The 21525-nt window shown below is 36.6% G+C and overlaps 1 protein-coding gene across 1 annotated transcript in view; it reads left to right on the top strand.

Moving 5' to 3' along the window:
* The window catches only part of ASIC1 (acid sensing ion channel subunit 1), a 1036985-nt gene that overhangs the window by 720966 nt on the left and 294494 nt on the right, over positions 1-21525 (top strand). The window contains exon 5 of the mRNA XM_044083819.1: positions 2745-2801. Coding sequence (XP_043939754.1) covers positions 2745-2801 — 57 coding nt within the window. The remainder of the gene's footprint in view (positions 1-2744; positions 2802-21525) is intronic.

Raw genomic sequence — 21525 nt, 5'->3', positions numbered from 1 at the left:
CACCTGAGATGGAGGATCCCTACAGTAAGAATACTGCAACATGGAAGAGAAGGACATCTACATGATAAGATTTTACACAGCTATTCTTTCTTCAGGAATATAATAACAGCTGTGAATGAAAAATTGTGTTGTGATGTATTTTATATAGATATAACTTCATCGTTTGATAGGGTCATACACAAAATACTGATCAAAAAATTAGTATAAGTAGGTGCTGATGTACTCTTGATAGCAGAAATTTAAGGTTACAGTCAGGGTGCCCCACAGGGATCTATCCTAGATTAAAACCACAGTCAAACATCTTCTAGAACTGTAAAAATGTACAATAGAGTAAATATAACAGGTCCATCATTTCAGAAATATCATGATCTGATAGAAATTAACTGAGTAAGAAATTTCATTAGACTGAATTATTATTCACAACTGTCTGCTTACCAACATTTTTCATATATCACATGCCTAAAACAGCTTCCCTAACCTTCACTAGACTCATAGAAGATCAACTGGCAGGTAGTCATTCAAATGTGGTTAAAGGTGCTTATTGCTATTATTTCTTGATGTTATGCTGAAACTTTCACTGTTGATAAGAAGGATATTTGACCACATTTGAATGATGATCTGCAGTGCGACCTACCATGAATCAGTTGAAAGTTAGAAAGCTGCCTAACATATACCAATGAAATGATTTTACAAAGTTCAAAACACCATATATAATTTGAATAATAAAACATTTAAAACTCAAAACTAATCGACTTGTATACAAAAGTGCCATAACTCAGATAATAATGTAAATACTAACAGTGATCTTGGATACCTATGTTTGTTATGATTTGATAGAAATAAAGTTAATTATGTCTAGCTTTATGGCATGAGCCAGTTACAATTGCCAAAATAGTTAGACGTTGTCCAAAAGTAACTTCAAGTCTTACCATCTCTTGTACCCACAGTCGTTGCAAGACAAAAAAAGTTTTAAATTTTCACATACAGTAGCATGCTTATATAAATAATTGCTTCTTTTCTTGTTATGGAGTGTAGGTAATTCTTTGTCCTTTGTTGATGCTGGCAACTTCATAGCTAAAGCATTAATACTGATTGTATTCTTGATAGGCAGAACATACTCATTTATAGTTAGATGGCTTTTTTAGTGATCTGTCCATTGAAGATATAAATATATATATATATATATATATATATATATATATATATATATATATACACACACACACACACACACACACACACACACACACACACACACATATCTGACCACCTATTAAGAGTCAGCATATTTCTTAGCAAGTGACCAAATGTGTTAATTTTTTAACTGGAAAAATTATGATACAAAGGAATGCTTTAATTGTAACATAGTCAATATAGCTTTTTGTTTGTTATAGGATTCTTTCTATTTTGTTAAGACTAATGGGATGTTGTGAATCCATATAGACTAAAATATACTAGTTATCAAAAACAAAATTAACACTAATAATTTAGCACAGCTCTCTGTTTTATGTGCAAATTAAACAAATAAATACATTTTCCTAATAGTTCATATCAGTATGGGATATTAACCCCTTCTCTGAATTTAGGGAGCATCATTGCTGTTATTCTTGATAACATGTCAAGAGCCAGATCTAAATGAAACTACTTACGTCAAAATTATTTTAAGAGTTAAAAAAAGGCAAAAACAATCACTTACTTAGGATTTAGTTTTCACAAGTTTTTGTACTGTTCCATACTGTTTTCTAGATTGACTTTATATATTTTGTTAAGTATGTAGATAAGTGCATAGTATTAATTAAATGGTTTAAATTGCTAAATTGAAATGTTTTTGTGATCAGATAGGAAAGTCATGTGTTTGTTTGTAGGGTATATCTAACTGGAATGAAAGTATCTTTCTTCTTTTTTCATTTGTATGGAAGTCTTATTAAATTAAATTAACGAGGGCAATAAAATCATTTCTGGATGGTGATTTTCTAAATATCCTTTATGACACCATAGCAGAAATGTCAAATGGTTCACTTTATTATGACAGAATGACACGGTGTTGCAAAATAATACTGCCTTGTGGTCTTCTGCAGAGTGAGTTTTTTTTTTGGGAGACACACACATTTTAAAGGAGTTGCTTTTAATCACAACAATTGTAACTCTTCTAACTGGTATGGTAAAAACACTATAATTGTAGAACACTAGAATACTGCTATTGTTTCATGTCATAGTGCTACAATATGTAGTGGACATTGTTTATACGTTTCTTGTCTTTCTCGTTAGAGAAAGAATAAGGCGTAGTTCATGGCAAGTAGAAAATAGTGACAAAGATTTATTTGGACTTATTAGAATAACCTGTTCATAATTCAGATTTTTTTTCATGTATGTCTGTGTGTGTAAAACTATCTGGGATTTATAGAGAAATAACATGTAGCAAAGTGTTAATTAGTGGCTATGCAGAATATATGTAGATTCAAAGACAATGTTTGAAAGATTGTCTTCTTAGCTAAGAGCCTACATGTAAAATGAATTCCTGATTGTTAGCTCTGTATAACTATGTAGCACTCATCTATGAATACAAGTCATTGTGCCTGCTTTAAAGTAATCATGTTTGTTATGTCAATCATTGCTGTGACAGAGTCAAGCTACTTTTTGCAAATAATGTGTTAACAGCGTCATATGAAAGCATATTAGGTTGTTATCCTTGCATTTGCAAACACAGTAAACACTTGACTAATTGTGGCCTTTATGATCTGTAGGGGATGCACCATACTGTACTCCTGAACAATACAAAGAATGCGCTGATCCTGCATTAGGTAAGTCATTTAGAGCACATATTGATCTTAAATAAGAAATAACTTGATTTATGCATTTTTGAACAATAAGATGTTTGTAAAATATATTATATATTAGACACATATATGACATATTCATCAGTACTCTTAAATGTATTAAAGGTGAATGCTCAATAAATGTGGAATATGTATCCAAATTATTTTAAATCTGAATGATCTTGGAATAACAAGACAATATTTTGACAATGGGTTGCATGTCAGAAAATCATGTGTAACAACATTGATCAGTAAATGTTATTGTATATTATAAAACATGAAAGACTTTCACTTCAATAAATGATAGTTGTATCAGAAGCACTTTTACTGACCACTCTTCTCAAAATGCACTTAGAAAGCAAGTGTTTTTATGGGGGGGGGGGTGAGGCTGTACCCACCACACCCCTTTACTTTAATATAAAACCACCAGGAATGCAGTAACACTGGAGAAAGAGATGCCTTTTTGTAAATGTCGCATTCATTATCCTGCCTTTTTAAAGAAATTACATGCTCACACATTTTGCAGTATCTTTATACAAAGGTTGCATATAAATACAAACCACAGCATCATCGAATGCCTTTATTTATACAAGGTGTTATAGCTACACGTACTGTAGAATACAGTGTTGGGATTTTACAACTGCCCCAGGTACTTAAAATGAGCCACCACTGTGACACGAAGAAAGGGCATCCACTTATGAAATAGGTAAGTGGGATTCACCTATAGGTACTACAAGGCTCGTTACTGTGAGGGCACTGTCTAGCCAAAGCAGACATCATTTACCATGAGGAAGGAACTAGACACCCATCTGTTAATGCCACCTGCATCACAGGGGAGTGCAACAAGTTATCAGATGAGCGTGATAAAATCATTACAGCAGAACAGTATTTATTACATTACAGCCTGCAGAAACACACAGACTTCTTAGTGGTTACTTACTGCATAGTTTTACTAGAGGAGCAGGAATAAAGGCTGAGAAGTTCGATGAAGCAAGGTGTCATTAGAGACCTGATGTCTAGCTTTTGGACTTACGGGAAATAAATAGGCAGCGCATATGAAAATCTTTCCCTAAAGCTCTAAAAATGAATGGGTAGACAGAACAAAAATGTCTAAACTGACTTACATATTGTTAAGAAATAATTGTTTTGTTCTGATTTAGATGTTTGTTTTTTTACCATAAATCAGTGTTTCTCTTGCATTCGAATGTAAGTGATTGGAACATAGTAATAACCATCCCACAGTGAAGTCTGTGAGCTCTTGCTATCAATATATTTGTCTCTGAATGATTAGTGTAATGTTTGAGCAAGCATACCTTGCTATGTGATAACTACTATTTCTCATCCCTACCTTCTCTCTCTTGCCTCCTTAAGTTGCCTGCTCATCTTGTGCTTCCTGCACTAGTCTATAGGAACATAAAGGACCCTCTCCAATTATCGGTGGTTCACCTCACTGAATAACTACCCTACAATCCCTCTCTCAAGGACACCAGTAAAAGTTTGTTTGTGGAATAATTCCTGCCAGAAAGACTTTCTACTATTGTACCTATACTACAGGGTTAGAGAAAGTCCTGAACTAGGACAGCCAGCAGCCTCTACTCCCCCATGCTGTACCTTCACACACACTCTCCTCCATCCTCCATAGAAATTCCTTTTGTCTAGCAACCTTTTTCCTTATTGTACTCTAACTCCCTCTCTTATCAGCCTTGCAATATCAGACCTGTCCACTAGGTGGCTCCCTTACCCCAGCCATACTCTCTTTCGTATCTCTTATGCCCAGATACTTACATTAATTTCTCCTGTTGTCCCTTAACTGCTATTCAGTCCTCTCACTTTACCCTCTACTTCTACTGTCCACATCCACCTCTTCTTGGCTCAATTCTCACTATCCATTTCCCACATCTGTCTTTTCCAACTTACCTTTTGGTGTCAGTCCTGCTGAGTGTTTTATATAACTGCATCTGTATCTGTCTCAACCCACTCCGCTCCCCTCCCTACCCCCAATTCCCACGCCCAGGGGTCCTACTCTTATACTTACTAAGCCACACCTCTTCCTCTTCCCATTACTCTCTGAACACTTTACCACTGTTCATCTTCTCTCATATCTACCTTCTCTTAACACTCCCTTCTATCTTACCACAACCTTTCACTTCCCCATCCTCACCCTTTATACTTCCAAATTCTACCTTCACACATCCAGTAGTAAATTCATACAATGCATAAACCACCCATCCCATTATATGTCCTACCTTTATTCACATTATTACTACTTCCTCCTCTAACTTTTGCCTACTTACTCACCTCATATGAATACCTACTACATCCACACCACCACTATCCTAATAAGGAAACCAGTGCTCTATCCCTACCACTCCTTTATAACCATGCTAATATAACATCTTCACCCAACTACCTACTTGCAAAGTATCATAGAATATTACATACTAAATATAACACTCTTAATCTCAGGAAAAATCTACTTCTATACAACAAATTCCCTAACCCAAGCTATATAGAATTACTACTCTCATTAAAAGATGGTGGCATCCACCCTAACCCAGGCCCAACAAAAACTACTAGCACTCTCCATAGCCAAAATCATTCACATATTGATTCCCTTAGTGAACCATCTAACTCCCTCCAAGTAGCCCATCTTAATATACGTAGCATAAACAGCAAAGTATCTCAACTCCAAGCTGTAGTAGAAGTCTATTCCTTTGATATCCTCTGCTTAACAGAAACATGGTTAAAACCTGCAACCAAAGACAATGAAATCCTTCCTCCTGGATATAACATGCTAAGACTCGATCGAGTAGCCAAGAAGGGTGGTGGGGTAGCTATTTTATTTAAATTGGGCTTACAGTTAATCACCTATGACTGTAAAATACCTCTTGATTCCAATGCAGAAATTCTCATCTCCAAACTTCATATTAACTATGCCAAATCCATCCATATCATCTGTATGTATCTTCCTCCTGGTAATAACTTTGCCACCATGGAAAATATCCTTTGCTGGCTATCCCAACACCTGCCCCAAGAAACCATAATCCTAGGAGATATAAACATTGATTGAAACTTCTATTGTAGCAACCTCCCTACAACCCACATTAACCTATATGGGTTTTCTCAAACCATTACATCCCCCACCAGGATCAATAAAGCTAACAAGAAAGCAAGCATATTAGACTGGAATCTCATAAACCATCACCCTCACAGTTATGATTCTGGAACCCTCCCTGATGATATAAGTGACCACTCACTTACCTATATTATCAGGCATAAAACCCATACTCCCAATCCAACATCTGTCAGAAATATCAGATCCAAAATGAACTTTAACCCTGAGCTATTCGAAAAGGAACTAAGAGCTTGCAATTGGTCTCCCTTAAAACATCTCCCTTTAGAAGAAGCCATCAAATACTTTAACTCTAACTTCCTTGCCATTCTAACCACCATGCTCCAACCAGATTAATTAGAATTAAAACCAAGTCTGCCCCATGGCTTTCAAAAGTAACCAAACACAAAATGCATCTTAGAAGTAAATATTGGGCCAAATGGAGACTGACTAAAAACCCTGTTGACCAACAAACCTTTAGACAGTTAAGAAATGACACTAAGAAAGCTATACTCTCTGATAAAAGAAATTACTACCTACAATTTCAACAAAATAACCAAAACAACCTACAAAAATTCTGGACTAACATTAACCAATTACTCCACCCAGGTCAATCCACCACACCTAACCCTCAAAATACTGACCATAATAATCTCATAAATACAGCCAATACATTCAATACCTTCTTTTCTAATGCTATCCAAATACTAGCTAGTCAGCTATCACCTAATAGCTTCACTTTACCTTTCTATAACTCAACCTCACCCCCTTCTTTTCATTTTCAACCTGTCCCAACTACATATATTCTAACCATTATACAAAAACTAAAACCATGCTCTCCCTCAGCAGACAAACTACCTGCTGAATTTCTATAGCTATCAGCCAAAGCTATAGCATATCCCATTTCCATTCTGATCAATAGGACTGTTACCGAAGGTTACATACCTAGCTTATGGAAAGTCTCTCATATTATCCCTGTCCATGAAGGTGGACACTCCATTGAGCTCTCCAACTACCGCCCCATTGCCCTTCTTTCTCCTTTGGCAAAGATCATGGAGAAATGCATCCACAGGCAATTACTTGACCATTTAACCCAAAATAACTTACTTTCTAGCCGTCAACATGGTTTCAGACCCTCACACAGCACTACCACTGCCCTCCTTTCCTTTACAGATTGCATAAACAAAAACCGCAACCTTAATAACCTTTCTTCAGCACTGTTTATTGACCTGTCCAAAGCATTTGACATGGTTAATCATCAGATTCTCATCAACATACTCAAATCCCTGTCATTAGATGCACCTTCCATAAAATGGTTCTAGTCCTACCTAGATAAAAGACAACAGGCAGTAATTTGGCATAAGACTCTATCTACCCTCCAACCGGTTACCCTAGGTGTCCCTCAAGGGTCCATACTAGGACCTCTCCTCTTCTCCATATTTATTAATGACCTTCATCTATCCATTCCCCTAGCCACGTGCATACAATATGCTGATGACTCCACACTTATATGCTCAGCCAAATCCACATGTGAACTTCACTCTCTTACCCAGAAGGTATTTAACACAGTTGAACAATGGTTCGCAAAGCGTTGCCTTCTTTTGAACCCCAACAAAACTAAACTACTCCTCTTCAATCCTACTCACAAGTCCTCTCCTTTTGATTTCTCAGTTACATCCAGCAATGGTACCATTATATCACCAGACCCAACCACCAAACTACTGGGTATCACCATTGATAGCAATCTAAACTTTGACATCCATATCAACAATACTATAAAAACTGTCAACAAAAAACTTGTCTCTTTCTATAGGATTAAACCCTTCCTTTCCCCCACAGCATGACAACCATAGCACATACTCATCTAATCTCTACACTCCTCTATGCCTTACCCATTATTTTTACTAAGCTATCTAAAAATAACCTCAGCAAATTGGAAATGTCCTACAATAACATTGCCAGATTTGCAACAGGAAACCCTTAAAGAACCCACCATTGCATAAATATAAAGTAACTAGGATGGCTGGAACTACAAAACCTGATTAAATTCCATCAACTAACCATTGCCCATAAAACTCTTTATAAAACTTCAAGTACTCCTATTCTATCTACCCTCATCACCCCATATACAAATCTGAAGTCCTTACGTTCCTCACACAAACATCTTTTACACACCTCTAAACCTAACAACAAGGCTGGGGATTCTCTCTTCTCCAATGCTGTCGGAAAAACCAAGAATCTTCTCCCCAGTGACCTTTCCTCTCTTCCCTCTTTATCACTCTTCAAAAACAGACTGAAACTTTACCTTAGAACACACTGGTTGTGCCCTTGTACTAAACCTGACTAGGCATCTATCCATCTGTTTAAACTTAGATCTGCCTATCCCAGACTACTCATGAACTGATAAATATTCCTTTTTGACTATAAATACAGACTCCCTCCAAAACTACACTGTGTCCAACCTCTGTAAATACTTTCTACTGAGGAATTTCTTTGTTTTAATACAATTAACCTGTCTTCTCTTTTGACTTTATTTCTTCTTTTTATGTATTATACCTGTATAATGTATTGTATATGCATTCTTGCACTAAGTATTTCTTTTTTGTCCTCACAGAATTTTCTGTTGTAACCGGGAATATGCATTGTATATAATGAATGTTGCTATTTAGTCATTTTTTTTTTTGCTAAGTTTTTCATGTATCTGTCTTGGAGCTTATCTCCCCGGGCCTCTACTGAAAATGGACATATATCCAGTTAGACTAGCCCAGTCAACAAATGTAAAATACATAAATAAATAAATTATCCCCACGCTTTTTAGGCTTTGTGCAGATTTCTAATGCCAAGAGGTATGATGGGCCAGGATGTAATTCCTGGAGTCAGTGGTGGGGCCATGTTTGCGGAGTGGCATCATTACTGCTGTGTTCCAAACCTCAGGGATAAAGCCAGTGGCTAAACAGCTTAAGGAGTGGCCCTGCCAGGGCCTGTTTAGTACTGTTTATTAAACAGGTCCCATTGGCAAAGTATTTTTAGTCTTGGAGAGCACCTTCACTACATGTTTTTTGGTGATGAGGAGGAGGGTCTAAGAGATCAGGGATAAGTAGGTTTTGGATAGGTATGTCTGAGTTAAACTTTGCACTGAATTTGTTTCCTAGTATATGGAAAATGTCTACTGCATCAGAGTAGGTGGTGCCAATATGAATAAGTCCAAAGCACTGCTGGGTATTATTCCTTAGTTTTCTAACAAAGCTTAGAATTATTTGTAATTGTCCATAGCTGCAGATGATAATCTAAGTTTGTGGGCTATTTTTGTAGACCTGATAGTATTTTTGAAGTTTTTAGTCAATTTTCTGATGTTAGCCTTGATACGTGGGTCTTTTGATTGGCTGCATATTTTAAAGATTTTTTTTTCTTTCTATAGTTCATTTATGTTGGTGCACCACCAGGGTGTTTTTTTTAATTCCTATTATGCTTAGATTTGGTTGTAACTGCCAGTTTTATACATTTATCTAAGTGGGCATAAAATTCCTTTGTGAAACTACCTTCCACCGCACTACCTGTGGTGATGCTGTATATATGAATTCTGAAATTCTGTCATAGAATTTGATGAGAGTAGTTTATTTGTAATCCTTGTGAATTCTTAGATTTGGAATTTGAAGGCAACTAGTTTAAGATCTGACTTAATCAGGGAAAGAGATACCTGGGGTGTACTATACTAAGAAATTATATTCGTAAGGACCAGGTCAAGAATATTATGTCCTGTAGTAGGCTTCTAACAGTGTGGTCTAGGAAGTTTTTTTTGTTAAATGTAAGAACTTTTGAGCATATCCTACATTTGAGGTATAGGTACTTGAGTTTATTGAATAGTAGTTATAACCTCCCAAAATAAAGTGCTTGTTTTTAGGGAGTTTATTAAGTATATTTAGAAACATTACATGATTTTCAGTGGACCAGTAAATGGAACACAAACGAAACAAACTGCCCCACGTAGCAAGAAGGAAACCAAAGAAGAATGACTGCCAAGCAAGTCGAATCCAGTGTTTAATCACAGTCACAATACAATTTGGTTAGTGCTTTCATCCACAATTAATCCACAATGAACTTTTTAAACCAAAGTATTACATCACATGACGAGAATTTAAATCAGACCCTATTTACATATTCATTAGTAAAATAGTGACATCACACATATAATTACATTAAATAAGATACCAGGGTCACCTATTGACAAATTAAAAAACATCTAAAAAGGCATGTGGTTGCTACTATAGCTGCCCAAATTATCTTTGTAGAGATTTAAGTCTTAAAATACACTTCAAAGAACAGTTTTCATTCAACCCAGGGAATAAAAATGCATTTAACTTGATCTGCCAAAGTTACTACCTTAGTTCTAAGTTTAATGACCACGGAACCCCCCCCCCCAGGATTCTTAACAATGTGGTCAGTTACCATAAAGTTAAATAAATGGTTTCAGTTCTGGACAATGTGTTTCGCCAGGGCATTAATTAAGTGGTTCTTGTTAATGTTGTACAAGTGTTCATAAATGCCTTTCTGTCTTCCCTAATTAAAAGGAGGTACAAACCTGGCACCGAGCCAGGTATATAACCCCTGTTGAATTACAATCGTAATTACCATAAATGTGTTGGTGGACTCCACGAATTTAGAAAGAGTCTCCTGTGCCAATATGTTTACAATAAGGGCAAAAAACAATTTTTTTCATACCAGGCTTAGATAGGGTTAAGTTCAAAGGACACACTAATACATTTTTAATGGTGCAATCTGTTTTGTATATTATTTTAGGCTTTATTCCTACCTTCGACCTTATGGAGGGCTCTTCCATGAGCACCACCCAATTTTTGAATAAAATGTTCCTAATATCAAGGCTATCAACAGAAAATGGCATAATGAAACTGATAGAAAAATTATTGTGAGGGTTATTTAATAAATAAACGGGTTCATTGGTTAGATCTTCATTCCCGACATGATTTAATATACTAAATTAATCATCATGTTGGGTGTTCAATATTTTCCACTTATTTAAGATGGGTAAAAAAATGTCCTGTGTTTCTCTTAAATAGTGAGAAAGAGAGAGAGAGAGAGCCCAAAGAGCACTAAACGCATCAGTTTACAAAAAAAAAGAATACAAATTTATTGTACACATGTGCCAAGAAAATGAAAACAGCTCTCCTGGCTTTTTGATTTTAACCAAATAATACAAATGCTGCCACGTGGATTGCAGTTCAATAAGAAAACAATACTTTTTGCTACCATGGTTCAAGCTATTATTGAGAAAGTTTTATTCTTGATGTTTGATGTTTTAATGTCACATGCCATTTCTGAATATTTATTTAAATATTATTTAAATATTTTTCTGTTGAGCCTCCTACTATTCCAGTTATTTATGGACTTCCCAAAGTGCATAAAAGTTTGGTTAACTCACCCATGTGCCCAAAAGTTTCCAGCAGAGGGTGGGTTACTGAAACCATTTCCATTTATGGAGAGAAAACTTTACATCTGATTTTGGATAAAGTAGATACAGTTTTGAAGGATACAAATTCTTTTTCAGAAAATTTATATAAAGATACTTCACATGTAGATTCGGTGAAAGATTATTATCTTGTCACTATGGATATAGGATCACTTTTCAGTGATTCCCAACAATTGGGGAATAGAGGGAATTTTTGAGTGAATGTGGTTGTTTTACAAGCAATAAAATTAACCTTATGCAATTTACTTGAAATCATTTTAGAAAATATTTTTTTATTTAGTAAAGATTTTTTCTTACAAAAGGTTGGCGTGGCCATGGGCACAGCTTGTGCCAATAGCAATGCCATCCTAGCTTTAGCCAAATGGGAGAAGGATTTAGTACTGCCTAGTAATGATTTTTATTACCATGTGTTTTGGTATAAACTCTTTGTTGACAATATATTTTTTCCTATGGAGTGCGACAGAAGACTTATTATTACAGTTTATTGACTGTATACACACTATGACTTTTGAAGTTTTCATTTCATTACTCCAGGCAACAGATTGATTTTCTGGATGTGGGAGTTCAGAAGAAAGATCTCAATGTTTTTAAAACTAGTGTGTATAAAAAAGAAGTGAAAAGGAATTTGTATTTACATACAAATAGCATTCACCCTCGACATATATCAAGGAATGCCCTTAAGGCACAATTCCTTAGGGTCATGAGATTACATAGTGATGATCAGCAGATGAAAATTGCATTTGATAATTTGAAGCATGAATTTATGGATAGGGATATAGTGAGCATGATGCTGATTCTTGTATGAGTTTGGTTTTGCAAGAGAGAGAGAGAGGAGAGAGGTAGGCCTTACTTTTCTGAAGTTTTACCTTCTTCATCATCTGTTAATCAATTACTATCTAAGAAATGTATTAGATTTCCTTTGACTTTTTCTAGTGATGTTAGTCTTTTCTGTAATATTATTAAAAAGAATTGGAATATCTTATATGCTAGTGATGACCTGAAAGATCTTGTTACAGCTAAACCTAGTTTTTCTTTTAAGAAAAATTTATCGCTTAAAAGGCAACATTGTTATAAGACACAGAGAACTCTACCTATGATTAGCTCTGAAAGACACGGGACTTACCCATGTAGACATTGTAGTGCCTGTAAATGTATATATGCAGGCACATGTTTCATACATCCTACAATCATTCTATTGAGTTTTCATTTTATGCAGATTGTTCTTCTATGAACTTAACTTATTATAGTTTTTATAATAGCTGTGCAGTGTACTACATTGGTAAGACTAACCATACTCCTAGAGAGTGAATACAATGGAGACATCCAGAATCCTAAAGATACTAGTGCTTTAGCGAAACATGTACAGCAGACTAGTCCACAACATGAATTTAAGTTTTTTGTGCTAGAATTAATGGATGTTGGTGTTAGGGGGGGGGTGACCTTAAAAATAAGACTGAGGAATATCAGCAAAAATGGATATTATATTATAAAGCAGCTAAAGCCCCTGGTATTAATGATACAGTCTTTTTAAAACCTTTCTTGCATGCATGACTACCATATAGCTGGTAGTCTACTTAATGCCGAAAATGTGATGAGACCTTGGGACACAGGTGGACAGTAGTCTCTCCTTTGATAATCACATTGCCACAGTGGTCAGGAAATCCTTCTACATGGCTCATCTCATCACAAAAGGATTCTCATCCAGAAAAAAAGCAGTCATTGTTCCCCTCTACTCATCACTCATTAGACCCATTATAGAGTACAATGCCCCTTTTGGTATGTATCTCACAAGACATCTACAACAACTGGAAAGACCACAGAAATACCTCACAAAGAGGATTACTGGCCTCAAACAGATGCCCTATGCAGACTGTCTCAAAAAACTACAGCTATACTCCATCGCATATCGCCTACTCATGGGCGATCTCTGCCTAACATACAAAGCTATGTCAAACCCAGAGCTGTTGGACATGCTCCACTTAAAAAAATCCCAATCCCTCCGAGCTACACACTCTAGGGATCTAAACCTTGTTACCACAATAAACAGAACATGCTGGAGGGATAGATTCCTGTCCCAGAGACTTCCCATACTCTGAAACAGACTACCTATCTATGTCAAACAGAGCTCCTCATTAGCACTCTTCAAGAAAAATCTTGATGATTGGATGGGAAATTTACCCCGGGGATCACTTCTGTGGCTCTGCTCAACAGGGGCACAGGAAAATAATTTTCTTGGGTGGTGAAAGCCAGGATACATTTTTTGGCTAGGCTTGCATGGGCCCTAGGGCCGTTAGCCTCGTACCTACCTATGAACCTATGACCACTTAAACATTAACCACTACATGTATTGTGAATAAGGTGCTGTATCTTTTAAATGTTAAGTAGATTTGTTAAATAGAATGTTTTGATAGGCTGTTTTTGATTTAAAAAGTGTGTGTTGCTATAATGAATTTTGTCTGATGAATCAGTTATCAGTGAAAGTGCTCACTGTTTTTTTATTAAACTTTTATACTATTCTACTCTTGCCTGCTGGAACTTTTGCATTGTTTTTACTTTTATAATTTTTGCTACTTTTTATGTAATCTGTACAGTCTAATTAGTAAATACCCTATCTATAAATTGTTCAGTCTTTAGTCTTCAACTAGGCCCCAATTCCAGCTCACTGTCAAGCACACTCCTCATGTTACAATGCAGGAATTAGTCCTGTCTGTGCTGAGATACTCTACTCTACCTTCTTCATAGGACCATGGGGATCATAGGAAATACAAGGCAACTGAACCATGAAGCCATTTCCACCTTGCCAGTACCCACTGTTAGGCCTTGCCTCTATACCTCTAAACTGTACCTCATTATGATGACTGTCCTTCATTTTGAGTCTTAAAAAGTCCTTGTCCTTGTTCCACACTTAGAGTCTGGTACACATTAATTAAGATTTTATAAACAGTTATCCATGGTAAAAAAATACTGAATCATATAATTTATCAAAATATATTCTATAAGTATAAAATAGATCATTTTAACCATGCTGTAACCTTCGTAGATGAAGTCGTCACTAAGTGTTCTGCATTTTACTCCTTTCTTCAACGTTTAATTCAATGAGGAAGTTTGCTTCAGAGGAGGGGTAGCTCTGCAGGTCAAACATATCCTTCTTCCTTGTCTTATTTGTTGGATTCTTGATGCTCTTCCTAGGCTAATAGGCTCATAGACTCATAGGCAAGCACTAGGCTAGTTGCTCTTACAGGCCATTTTAAGCCTAGCCAATTTCTCTTCAGATGTGAGACTCAAAACCTGTACTTTGTGTCTGTGAGGCAAACACCTTAATCTTTTTGCCATCACCTCAGATCATTTGATCCTTCCTTTAACATTTGTAGGGAATCATAACCATTCCTAGCCAAATTTGCCAAGCCAGTGTTTTCCCTATAGTCTTCCCATATTTCATTGGTAAATTCTGTCAGTATATAACCTTTGTTTCTAAGATGTAGCCTTCATCTATTGCAGTGTGAGTCAATTTGTCCTTAATTGTCTTGGTAAATTAATTTTCAGTTTCTTAAAGTGACTCATCCTCTACAAGATACCATTGTTGTAAAGTATAGTCAGTTAGATATCCTTTGGGTGTTCAGACGTTGCCAAAGTGTATTACACCCTTGATGCAAATTATGCATCCTTGTAAAGTTTAGTAAGATGGATTATTAGATTTAATGCAGACAAGCTCCCAGGGTTAAATCAAATGGTGTCGCTTAAACCTTTTTTGAAAAGCTCGACCATTGAAACATTGATTCTCTTGAATGGTTATACATTTTTAGATTTTTAATATATTACAATACATTTTTATCTTTTATATTGTATTTTAGATTGTTAGCATTATTACATATATTAGCATTATATATTTTATTATATATTTTTTTTATTTTTCATGTATGTATTTATAAGATGGATGTACTAGATTTGTATATATGTATTTTTATATGTTTTATATATATATATATATATATATATATATATTTTTTTTTTTTATAGTGCTGTCGCTAGTATTATCAGGTTTTCATTATATAGAGTTATACACCATACAAGGTTATATACATATACATTTTTATTTATTTTAGCTATAATTCCTTTAGTGTATGGTATATTTATTTGCATAACTGTGCTAATATGTACTGATGCGCTAATTATGTCCTTATTGGGTACAACTGAAATTTTGAAACATCATGTGACTAACCTCCAGTATTAACTGTTGTCTGATGAAGGGGTAGATCCCTGAAAGCGCTTACCACTGTTTTGTAAGGATTTATTCTTTGTAACTTTGTTTTGATTCTTTCTTTATTTTTGTAATAAATTTCCCAGCTGTGGTACTGTCCGTGCTCTTACTTTTGTTGCTTTTCACTTTTCACTGACAGTTTTGTGCTTAGAGAGGGGATATTTACTTTTATTTATCCTTGTGAAGTTGTCCACTTTATCAGAGTAGTTTATGCTGCCCCATCATAACTTCAAAGCTGGAAGATATCACAACATGGAATCCATTTTTGTAGACGCTTTTGGCATTTAGGATCACAGGTCTCTAGACCTGGCCCAGCAGGACACAAGTTTTTCCCATTGGCACTAACCACACAGACCTTCCCATCCCTTCTTATGCTTCTGTTACAGTTATCTACCTGTCAGTCCTTACTTCCTCATCCTCAACCCCACTCTGTGCATTACTCTTCTGATATTCTGTTTTTCTCAGTTTACTCAGGTCAGTGGGTACAGATAGTTTCTAACAGCTGCAGAATTACTAAACGTGTATTCCTCCTTCCTTTCCTGCTTACATAAGGTTTTATACTATGGTTCCAAGATCACACAGGTAATCTCCCTGTGAGTTCCTATAGTTCTCAAAGGACCTTTTTCGTTTTCCGCTAACATCATGCAACATCTCGAGTCATTTCTGATGGAAGGTATCTCCAAATGGAATCCAAGGAACAGTTGCCTTCCAAATCCTTGTGGCAACTTTCTTTGAATTGCATAGCTTCCCTGAAACCTTCTCATGCCACATGGGATGTTTGACCCTCAGGCACACAGTGCATTCTCCGTTCTCTATGGGTGTCGGTCAACAATTCTACTTCTCTGCCTTATGGTTGGTGTGCTACAAGAACATAGCTAATTTTTAAGTTGCATTTACCACTGGACCCTCCTATATTTGTTTCAACAAACAAATTGATGGTAGAAAATCCTTTATGAGGAAAAAATATCTTTTATTCACCCACAAAGTTTGTTTAGTGAAATAAGTAAGCTGCATGATGCATCCCTTGCACAATGTCATATAACTCATCAGCAATGAATTAAGAGGTTTCATCTCTCATTAGTATCAAGGCTGATTCGGAATTCTAAAGGCAGATAGCTTTATCACCAGACTAACCAACTTGTAGTATAATTAGCATCCAATAAGGCTGCAAAATCTTCACTTTTTTAAACCTTGCATGACAGTGATGAACTAGAATAAAGCTACTTTATGTGGTATCTTCTTAGAAAACAAGATTTAAAATACATTACAACAGAGTCATTGGTTACCAGATGTCATTTTTCCAAGGCCAGTGACAGCAAATCTCCAGAAATACTGCTTGTGTACTCATTATAAACCAGCGAGACACTGGTGTTCTGCTTAGCTGACTCTGCATTTCCTGTCCATCTGCAGAGAATGTAATTAACCTTTGTTTCCTGTGAGGAGTACTAGATTGAATAACTGAAGTCAGTCACAGGGCCACGGTAGAGGCCTGCCTTTTCTGTGTGATAGAGAAACACTGGAAATTGGAATACACACTCATATGCCAACTATATTAACTATTGTACATACAAACAAGTTAAGGTGCTGCAGTGGGTTCATAGTCTTAATTCAGCATCACCTTGCATAAATAAGTGACATTAGTAGACCCACAATATATCACATTTTTCTTTTTGTAAAGCTAAGTACAGTTAATATGTTAACTGATCAGAGATGCTCTTCAGCTGTAGCAGTAGAAAGGTCAGTCACTGAATCCTGAGTCAATATGATTTCTTCTGAGGTAAGAGAGGCAGAGAGAAGCAGTTAAAACTTAAACGCAGGCCACTGTTTAATCTTTCTCTCTCTTTTCAAAATGTAGACATTCTGGCGATCATGTACAAACATACCTCCCCATGTGCGCAGTATCAAGTCCCATCTAAACCCTGTCCACCACCCAACACCCTGTGATATGTTCGAATAACAACTGAATATTCATGTTGTTGACTTCTCTGGCTACATGAATATTCATCGGGTATTCAGCACGTTAGCTCCAGCAGGGCACTAAACTTACCTAATGCTAAAGAAGCTGCAGTATAACTGCAAGTGTTTTTCCTTCCCTCTGCACCGCCCCCACACCCTCTGCAGATTAAATATACCAACTCCAAGACCGCCTGATCTCCATTCAAACCTTTCTTACAACTTAAGTTGAACACCTGCAACATTTAATTCATTGAACATGAGCAATTCTACATGTATGAGGGACAGATATGTAAATCAACTACCAAAGTATGCGTGATGATACTGTCAAATCTGCATGACATCAATCATGCGTCATTTGTATGCGATATCATGGCCATTTGATTTGTCGATCACAGCAGACATACCCAAGCCACACCCACTTCTGTGCAAAACAGCCGACATGCCACCTTATTCATTAGCATGGTGTGGAGTCTTGTAACCATGTTACGAGCATTATGTTTAATACATGTCCCTGTAATTACCACAATTCATAAACATGAATTGTGGTAAGAACATGTGACAAATAGAGAAAGCACCAGTTATGAATCATACAGGCATTCATGACACTCTATACAAGATGACATACTACATACAGATCTGCTACAGATTAACATAGGAAGTTGTGAATCTAGGTTTTGTACCCAATAAAATATAGTAGCAGCAGGGAAGGGAGTGTCCCATTTGGAGAAGGTAAATGACTAAATCAATCACTGTGACTGCAGAACTGAGGTCTTGATTATGTGTTTTTTATAATAAACTCATCCTATTCTGTGTCAAAAAGTAGTGTGGAACCTTTTACATGTACCAAGTAATCCAGAGAATAAGCAGGCAGGGCCTCCATTTAATGTCTCATGCAATGCATAACATCTCAGAAATTCGCTATCTGCCACATGTTAGCATTATACCTCTTAACTGTCCAGATGTTTTTACTCATACTTTCATCTTTTCCTTATAATTTTTTTGTTTTCAGGCAGGGGAAATCAAGGAGTGAAATCACTAAATAATGACAGATATTTGAGTTTCAGACTTCATGTCCTTCAGAAAATGCATGCTAATGCAAAACCTGTTATTTTAGCAACTTTTTTATGTTTAAGAAATCAATATTTAAGTTCATAGGTTAAGTACTAGGTAAGCTGTCCTTGTGGACCATTTTAGGTCTAGTAAATTTCCCTTTTTGTGCTCAAATAACCCTATCCCATTTCATTAGAGACTGGTCTTACCCATCCCATGGTCGATAATTATATATTACCCCCAATGAGAATAATTAGAATCATGTCCTAGATAATTTGAGGGGGCTCATGCATATAAAGCATTTAGGAGCTGCATTTGTACATTAGTAGTACAGAGGGCAGTCTTGGAGTAAATTTTCTTTTTCGCATCCATAGATTCAAGTTGTGCTTGAATATGGACAGGGATGAACTTTGAGTTATGTTGATGGGGATTCTATTCCAGAACAGCTGTATCCCCAGCGAGATATGCCTGGGTCACCAAACTGTTCTGTTGATGTTGAAGAAGAAGTTTAGATCCATAGACTGAGTATTTCTGATGCTATTTGACTTGCTGATGTGCAGTAAATCCATCAGTATTGGAGTAGAAGATGCTTTGTATGCCAGACACAGGTCACCTCTTAGCAGTCTGTAGGATAGTGACTGGGCTTTGAGTTGGTGTGTGTCAGACGTGTTGTTTAGGCCTTCTGTCCTTTTAGTAAGATATAGAAGGCCTAAACAACACATCTGACACAGACCACCTCAAAGCCCTGTCACCTCTTAGCAGTCTGTAGGATGGTGACTGGGCTTTGAGTTGGTCTGTGTCAGACGTGTTGTTTAGGCCTTCTGTCCTTTTAGTAAGGTATAGAAGGCCTAAACAACACATCTGACACAGACCACCTCAAAGCCCTGTCACCTCTTAGCAGTCTGTAAGATAGTGACTGGGCTTTGAGTTGGTCTGTGTCAGACGTGTTGTTTAGGCCTTCTATCCTTTTAGTAAGGTATCTCTGTGGGCATTCCAAGTGTCTGGACAGATACATGTCAAAAGGGGCATTATGTTCAACGATTAGCCTAATGAGAGCTGAGTAAAGGGGGACGATGACATCTGTAGACCCAGATACAATCCCATTGTTTACAAGCTGCATAATATAGAAGGACTTTTTCACAACAATGGACACACGTTAGTCAAAAGTTATGTCATTGTCCAGACAAGTTCTCTCTTGAACAACTGGATTAACTCTTAGGGGTATATTGTTAATGTGGTACTTTCCTGGGGTAGGTGACTTCCCAAAGGATGCAGTAATGCATTTTTTGGCATTTACTTTCAGTCTATGACTTTGGCACCAGTCATTTATTTAGGACAGACCTTTCAGCAGGATGGCTATGTCATTTGGGGATTCAGTGACTGTTCCTAGCTTGCAGTCATCTGCAAACTTAGTCAGCCAGAGCCATTTGATATTGGCTTTTACTTCAAAAAAGTAGATGCCAAACAGGAGAGGTCCCAGCACAGAACTATGGGAGACTCCACTGGTGAATGATCTCTTTGTGGAGGTAAGTTCCTCTATTTTGATTTCCTGCATCATATCTGTGAGCCAGTTGACACCAAGTTTTTTCCCCACTTTTATTTAGCTTTTCTACTGTGCCTGAGTGGGAAATTGTGTGAAAAGCTTTGGTCAGGTCAAGTTATGTGGTGTGTACCATTTTGCCTTCATCCATTGTTTTGGAAACCTTTTCAAAGAAATCCACCTGGTACAGTAAGCATGACCTGTCCTTGATGAATTCATACTGAGATGGGTCCAGAGTTTGGAGGTTTCTGAGGTTCTTATCGATCAGCTCCATGATAAATCTTTTTCCATGGCTTTACATATGAGGCTGGTCAGACTTGTGAGTCTGTATTTGCCTGAGTTTGAGGAAGTTCCTCCCTTATGCAGGGGAATGACTAGCTGTTGTCTATTCACGTGGTACAAAATCTGTATGGAGGCTGAGATTGCACAGTGTTGTTAGGGGAGTGGCTAAATCATGCTTCGTGCTAATTAAGATGCATCCAGGGATATTCTCAGGACCCATTGATGCATTTTAGCTTTTGATAGGACTTTTAGGACTTGGTCTTGTGTGATAGCTGGAGGCGAGCCAATTTCAGAAATGGAGGGAAGACAGGGGTAAAGTTAGAGCTAAATGTATTGGTTTGCTATATCATCAGCCTCATTGTTTACAATCAACTCACTGCATTGCTACATTGTGCTTTTGAGATTACGAACATAACTAAAATATGCTTTGTGATTGTCTTTGGCTTTGGTAGCTGTTTTAGCCTCAAACTTGATTTTGGTAAATTTTATTAAGCTCCTAAGTTGCTTGTTTCAGTGACAAAGGCTCTTACATTCTGGGAATTTCTCTTCTTACTTTTGGTCAAAATTCCTTTCTGTTTATTATAAAGCTTGTTGATATTATGGTTCCTTGTTTCTGGAGTTTGCTGTGCACTTGTTCCTATGTGGTGCAGCTGTATCTATGCTGGTATAGTGTGGTGGTATATGTTTCTGCATATTCAGTGGATTTAACTGTGTTTTTCGGGGATTTGAAGCTTGCCAGTGTATCACTTTGGAGTAAGCCGTTTGTTTTAGAGAAGTTTGTAAAGGTACCTTGGATGGAAAGGCTGGCTTCTGGCTCTGGCTTCAATTTTATTTTGAAGAATTTTTTTTTATATTTAAAATCTTTCCCTATTTTTGGGTCATTGTATCCCCCCACCCCATTATTTTTGGCTTTGTTCAAATTTCTTTTGCTAAGAGGTTGAGAGGTATGGTTAGTCTGCAGATAGAGTTGCTGAATATGAGCTGTAATATACAATGTATTGAAAGAACCAAATGAATTCTGATCTT

Source organism: Protopterus annectens, chromosome 9.part0 (genome assembly GCF_019279795.1).
Source record: "Protopterus annectens isolate FY-2018-M chromosome 9.part0, PAN1.0, whole genome shotgun sequence".
Classification (NCBI taxonomy): domain Eukaryota; kingdom Metazoa; phylum Chordata; order Ceratodontiformes; family Protopteridae; genus Protopterus; species Protopterus annectens.
Note: the sequence above shows the minus strand (reverse complement) of the source record. Positions and strands in the feature narration are given on the sequence as shown.